Below are 7453 nucleotides of genomic sequence, written 5' to 3'. Positions count from 1 at the left end.
CTTTAGAGATGAAGGTCCACAATAATGGATAAGAACTAAGGTTGAAGATGATGAATAATGTCAAAGGAATCTCACACACACTCTAACTCACAAGGTGTTAGTCAAGTAATTGAGTGTTGGTGAATGAAGAACACACACATACACAATGTTTTCTCAAACTTCTGAGTAAATGGGTCTTGGTTCTTGATGATTCTCATGAGTTTGATCAGTCATGAATCAATACGAGATTGATCAACTCTCTTTTTATGGCTTTCCCTCAAACAACAACAAATTACACAAGAGCAATGTGTAAAAAAAAGAAGTGAATCTAACATGAATTAACACTCAAGAAGTTGTTCTTCAAAATAAGATAAAGAATCAAAGGTGCTAGGAAAGGACATGCTAGAGAAGAGAAGACAAATTGATATTTTGTCTCAAAATGGGTTTCACCCACATTGTTTCATTACACTTGTATTTGGATCAAAGAAACAAAAATTTAAATCTAAGGTGGAAAATTGAATTTTTTATGCTATCATTCGAGTCAAGAAAAAGTCATGATTCGAGGTAAGTTTAACTTATGATTCGAGTCAAATTAGGCCGAGCCCAATCCTAGCTTTCATGGAGAGCTATGATTCGAGTTAGGTTCAAACCATGATTCGAATCAAATCATCCAGATGCGAAATCAAATTTTCACAATAAGCTTGATTCAAGTCATAAATTGTACATGATTCAAATCAAATTACCAGGCACCTTGATTTAAGTGTTCTAACTTGTGATTTAAGCAACACCGGATGAAACGATAAAAACCAACTTATTATACTCATAAAGGAACACTATCATGGATCAAAACTCTAATTTATCGAATAATGAATGGTCTTAATGGTACAATTCTAAATAACTGAAGCGAACACAATACAAATCAAATTGTGAATGAATTACAAACACGCTAATACAAAAATAATGAACAAATTACAAACACGTGAATAATCAAACAAACACATACAATTTCAACTTCCCCTACCAATTCCCAGTTTAGTAGTTAATGTTTCCCCCGTTCCTGTCACCCATTTGGTCTCCTCCTTCAAAAGGTTATAGTGACAGATTCCAGGCCAAATAAGTGATTTTATGTGATAAGATCGAGGGGGTTATTGTGAGGATATCTTGCTCTGCAAACTACTGCACACTCCTCCTAACAGGTCATGAACTCCCAAGTTAGCTTGAGCGGCAATGCGTCATTAAGTTTCTTTGCTGATCAGATTCCGAAACCGTCCTTATCCATAGGTTTGCAAACTACTCACCTTGCCATTGTGCAAATTTTTCTGATGAGGATAACACCACTCCAAATGAAGTTACTGAACCAAGTATTTAATTGGACTAGCACCTTATCCTTATCTGGCCACCTGTAAATACGAAAGGAATAAACCAGTATGTTCTGGATGACCGAATCGATGAGTTGAACTCTCCCTCGCACCCTTACAAGATGCAAGCTTAGTTCTAATTTTGTGGGCTAACCTTTGAAAATGAATCTGTTTCGGTTTTCCTTTGAATATAGGACAACCAAGATAAGTAAAAGGGAGTTGGCCCTAGCGAAAACCCAACCTCCATAGTCATTGAATATCTTAAAAAATGTGTTTGAGGTGCCTTACATCCGCTAAACAAATGTGTTCAAGTATTGAATAATTGCTTATAATTCAGATTTTTTTCCCCACATGCCTCTTTTCTGAAATTTATTTCCCATTATGTCTCAGTCTAAAAAAAAATCTCAATCTGCTCCCTTTTTCTTATTGGGCTCGTCCAATGGTTGGACGAGGGACTGAAGGCCCATTGCGTGCAGTAGGGCTCGGCCAATGAATGACCGAGGGCATGAAGAAACTGTTTTTTTTTTTTTTAATATTTTGAATACTTTATTAAATAGTAATAATAATTAATATAATTGATTTTTAATTATTAATTCTATATTTAATTAATATAATTGATTAATTTAAAAATAATAATAATTTTTTTATAAAAATATTTAAAATAAAATGTAAATAATAATAGTTTTTCATGATAATAAAAAAAATTGATATTATTATTTTTAAAATATTAATAATAAAAATGATTAATTTTTAGAATATTAATAATAGAAATAATTTGTTTTTTTAAGAATTACTAGTACAATGGAAAAAATACATTTTATTGAAATAATAACAATTTTTTTATAAAAATATTTAAAATAAAATGTAAATAATAAGATGTTAAAATAAAATAAAATGTTAAAATAATATTCTTCATAGTGCTTTTAATAAATGTCTCAAATTATAAAAGATATTTTTAATAAATAAAACTTTCTCCGTTTTAAATTAAAAAAGATTTTCAGCCTTTTTCAGTTTATATTTGGAATATTTTATATGAATTAAAACATATGTAATTAATGATATTAACTTTTTTTTAAGTTGATTTATTGTTATTATTATTAAGGAAAGAGAAAGTATATTATATATAAGAACAATTCATTTGCTTTTAATGCTATTTTTAATGTCATATTATTACTTATTGAATTGTGATAAAAATAATTATTAGGATATTAATGACAAATTATTAAAAACATAACATATTAATTAGAAATAGCAAATAATTGTCATTATTATAAATAAGAATTTTTCTTTTAAAAATTTATTGAATAAATGATATATTTAATCATTATTAAATATCAAATACTTTAATTGTTTATTATATCTAAAAAAAATTATTACTTATAATAATGACAATAATATTCGTATTATTTCATATCAGATATTTTTATTATTCGAATTCGAATTCGAATGGTTTTTTCTTTTTTGTCTTTTGTATACTCATTTATGTAAAGTATTATTTTCAAATATTTTTAATAAATGACATTTTTTTGTCCCAAATAATTTTAAAAAATTGATAAATAATATTTTATCCGTCTTAAATTATAAAAGATTTTAAACTATATTTGGAATATTTTTTACGAATTAATTTTTTTTTATTATTTCTATTATTAATATTCTAAAAAATAATCATTTTTATTATTAATATTTTAAAAATAATAATATCAAAAAAATTTATCGCTTATCATTAATAAAATGTATTGCTTCCATTATATCAATAAAATGTATTTCTTCCATTGTAATTCTTAAAAAAAACAAATTATTTCTATTATTAATATTCTAAAAATTAATTATTTTTATTATTAATATTTTAAACATAATAATATCAAAATAAAAATTATTATCATGAAAAACTATTATTATTTACATTTTATTTTAAATATTTTTATTAAAAAATTATTATTATTTTTAAATTAATTAATTATATTAATTAAATATATAATTAATAATTAAAAATCAATTATATTAATTATTATTCCTATTTAATAAAGTATTTAAAATATTAAAAAAAAAAAAACAGTTTTTTTATGCCCTCGGTCATTCATTGGCCGAGTCTTTACTGCACGCAATGGGCCTTCAGGCCCTTGTCCAACCATTGGACGAGCTCAATAAAAAAAAGGGGAGAAATTGGAAAACAAATTTCAAACTGGGGCATAGTGGAAAATAAATTTCAGAAAAGGGGCAGGGCAGAAAAAAAGTCTATAATTCTATGTGATTTTCAAAAAAATAAATTATGCATTTATCACCTGCTCAACAGAGACCTTGAAACTAGAGCTCGATGACAGAGACCTGAATGTTGTAGTAGATTGGAGAAAACATGTGAACAACCGGTAGTGGCAAGGGTAGCCACGGTCCTGACGACTGAAAAAAACCGGTCGAAAGCACGCAGAGAAACAATAGTTTGGGCCGCAGGTGTAGGCGCGTGCGACTGTAGTTGAGGCTGCTAAACTCATGTGAAATTTATAAATTCTCTATCTGGAGACTCAAAGATGAGTACCATTCTCTACCATATTAGTGATTTATTATAGATAAATAAAATAATATTGCTTTACATATTAAAATGCTGAAAATCATCATTACATGTTCTAAGGTAAACACACACAACATTCTACTAGATTACCTTCCTCACAGAACAAACTTAGTCGATCTTTATGCATGCTAAGAGACTGTTCTATAAAATCAAGGTAAAACAAATGTTTTGTAGATTTCTTTCATAGATATATGATTAACCTAATCAAGCTAGCTCAGAAGGCACGTAGATAAAAGGATTCCAAGATCCACCGGAACCAAACCAACTATTATTCTCCTCACATTGCACAAACTGTTGTTGCTGATCCATTGTCCAAAACCCTTCAGTATTTGATCCACCAGCTTGAGGTAACTGCATGTTCATCATATTGATTTGATCATTTCTGTTACTATTTAATATCCCTTGATCTATACATGTCATGTCAATGTTGGAATCTATTAGTGGCCATGGAAAATTTGATGCACTTGCAGATGCAAGAAGATTAGTAGTACTACTGTCATGAAGAACATGATTCATCTGAATAGGCCAAGGATATTCATTTTCGATTTCGTTGGACCATAACATGTTTGTCATAGATGGTGTTTGAGTTTGAGATATTTCATGATCATGATTTGGGATGATCAAACTCTTAGCAAAAGTGTTTGATGAAATACTCAATGAGTTTGGTATAGTGTTAGCATGAGTTTCATTCATCTGAGAGAGACAATAAGTAGCTGATGATGATGATAATGATGATTCTTTCTTCCAAGAACTGTTTTGTGTTGATTTCGAAACTATACTAGCAGAAGGAAATGAAAATGAAAATTTCCCTTCTTTTCCATTACAAAGTTTTGCTTTGAGTGCACCAAGAAGACCTTCAGAACCTGAACCTGATTCACTAACATCTTCAAAAGAAAAAGGCTCAGTATTCTCTAGCATGAACTTAGAACCCGAACCTGAACCCGAAACGCGCTTAGCATCACCTCCATTTGTTGCAGATTCTGGCAACTCAAAGTTGGTTCTAGCATTAGCACCTCTCAAAGCTCTAGCAGCTGTATCATAAGCACGAGCGGCTTCTTCAGCCGTGTCGAATGTTCCGAGCCAAAGCCTAACTTTCTGTAAAGAGTCTTTGATCTCTGCCACCCATCTTCCCGACGGCCTTTGACGAACTCCTACAAACCTGTGGTGTCCTCTTGATGATTTCTTTCTGCTACGAAATCCATTATCAATTACAGGTGCTACCATATTCGTAAACGTCAAGGTCTCTGGTTCGAATCGTACCGATAAAAAAAAAATCGATATCTCAAAGTGTGCCGCTACATTTGGATAAGGAACCTTTTGAGCTTCATTTGGAGATCATTTATAAAATAAAATTTGAAAGCAGCATCTTTAGCTCTAGGATAATGACAAATCACAACATGTCAAAATATATTACAATTGATGTCACTCTTGCAGGCCTTGTTGTTGATATCGACACAAAGTTAATGGTTTTACAAAGGAGACAAGTTATATTGTTAAGAAAATAATTTATGTTGTGGAGTTTTTGGAACAATGAATTATGATATATTATCATCGCATAGCAGTTATGAAAAGGTGACAAACTGATAATCATATGCAAAAGTTGTGCTGTTTTGATTGTATGGTTACATTAAAAAATGGTTTATTGTATCCTCCAATTCAGAATTAACAATTGAAAAATGAATGAAGGCAAATAATGACAAATGAATAAGGTTACAATAATCCTTGGCTCTCACGTTAACACCTTTAAGAACGAGGTTGCAGATCCTAGGATAATCAATGTTTGAGGTAACTATAAAACAAATGTGTAGGTGTTAGTTACAGTTGTACTTTTTTGTCTTATTTGATACTTGTCCTTTTCAACCCTTTCCCTTCCTGTATGTATAGACGTGTCTTTTTTTAGTTTGGAAGTGTTGCAAAAGACGGAAGAAAGTTTCCACATGTATGTATATACATCAAAATGATATACTAGAAAATAAGAACTATTTATATATGTGTGTGTGATAGTAAGATATGTTGCTGTTAATAATTAAAGTTATGTAACATTGTTGGCGTGGTAATTTGGTTTCAGTTTTTCTTTTTAGGATTTGCGAAAATGCATTGTGTTGTGTTCTAAGAAATGTAATGTGTTTGTGCATTTTTTAGAAACGCTGAGAGTTTAAATCTTAATGAGAGATGTAACGGGAGTGATTTTTAACATAAAAATTGGAAGATTTTTGAATATTTAAGAGAATTGAAGAACATTTTTAAATATTTTGAACCGTATAATTCATATATTAAGTGGAGAAGAGAGATTGAGAAATATTTGGTTAGAAAATAGAAAAAGTTTTTATGAATTTGGAATATTATTTTCTTGTAATATTTTTTAACAACTCTCGAAGTATAGTGAATTAGAGAGTTGTTATCTTCCATAGTAAATTGTTTTGATTGAACTTGATAAAAATATATTGGTGTATCCATTATTTAGTATATTGATTAATTTTGTTTGAGTCAATTTATTTTGGTTGTTGCTATTCTTTGTTTCTCACATCAAAGTTTTTGGTTTAGTTAAATCTTTCAATTTCACAATAAGTGACGCTCACTGTGGGACAAAAGGATTAGATTTACAAGTGAACACCATAAGCTCCAAATGGGACATCGAGAAGATTTCCAAAGACAACGATCTGGGGTCATAAAAAGTGAAGATGCAATTAATCTTAACTCAACAAAGGTGTGTAAAAATATTGAAAGATGAGACGTTGATGCATGCAAACCTAACATAGTAAATAAAGACCGAGATGATGGATAAGACCCCAAATATCGTTATCTTGTGTCTTGGAGATAAAGTTCTAAGGGGGGTCTCTAGGGAGAAGACCACAACGGAGATGTGGTTCAAACTTGAATAATTGCGTACAACCAATTGCTTGACTCATAGGATGTGTTTGAAACAACAACTCTAATCATTTCAAATGGTAGAAAAAAAATTATTATGGAGAACTTGATAAAATTCAATAAGATCATTGATGACTTCATAATATTAAAGTGAAGCTTGATGACGAGGTCAAAGATCTACTCTTTTTGAACTCATTATCCTGATCTTTTGACCATTTCAAGGATGCATTTCCCAATTGGTGAAGAAGTAACTATCACTGTGGAGGAGTTTCAATTGGCTATAAGGTCTAAGGAGCTATCAAAGATGAAAGATTTGTAGTTTGACGATTGTTATGAAGTATTGAATGTTTCAAAAGGAAGTTGTGAGAGTATAGGAAATTCTAAGTCCAAGGATTTTGATAAGTCAAATATAAAATGCTTCACTTGTTATAAAATCAGTCACTTTCAAGAAGGTCATCTAAGAGGGAGGAAAATATGGTTTTGTTTATATTGAAGTCTCCTCAAACAAGCATGGTCATGAGAGTGACAGTACACTAGAGGTGGCGGTTTTATAAGGAAGAGTTGAATTAAGGACTCATTATGCTATTTTCACACATGTCTAAGAAAATAATAATTTGAGACTCTAGAGCTGAAAGAAGGTGGAGTTGTTTGACTCGGTAATAATAAGGCTTTCATAGTTCAT

The 7453-nt window shown here is 30.2% G+C and overlaps 1 protein-coding gene across 1 annotated transcript; it reads right to left on the bottom strand.

Moving 5' to 3' along the window:
- Nucleotides 1-3793: 3793 nt before the first annotated feature.
- Nucleotides 3794-5581, bottom strand: LOC127080595 (ethylene-responsive transcription factor ERN2). The gene has a single exon (XM_051020910.1). The coding sequence runs from the start codon at nucleotides 5125-5127 to the stop codon at nucleotides 4108-4110; it is 1020 nt and encodes a 339-aa protein (XP_050876867.1). The 5' UTR covers nucleotides 5128-5581; the 3' UTR covers nucleotides 3794-4107.
- Between the last annotated feature and the right edge of the window lie 1872 nt (nucleotides 5582-7453).

The sequence above is a fragment of the Lathyrus oleraceus genome, chromosome 1 (assembly GCF_024323335.1).
Source record: "Lathyrus oleraceus cultivar Zhongwan6 chromosome 1, CAAS_Psat_ZW6_1.0, whole genome shotgun sequence".
NCBI classification, from domain to species: Eukaryota; Viridiplantae; Streptophyta; class Magnoliopsida; order Fabales; family Fabaceae; genus Lathyrus; species Lathyrus oleraceus.
Note: the sequence above shows the minus strand (reverse complement) of the source record. Positions and strands in the feature narration are given on the sequence as shown.

Coding starts and splice junctions, on each gene's coding strand:
- LOC127080595 (XM_051020910.1), bottom strand. CDS start 5,127: ATGGTAGCACCTGTAATTGATAATGGATTTCGTAGCAGAAAGAAATCA.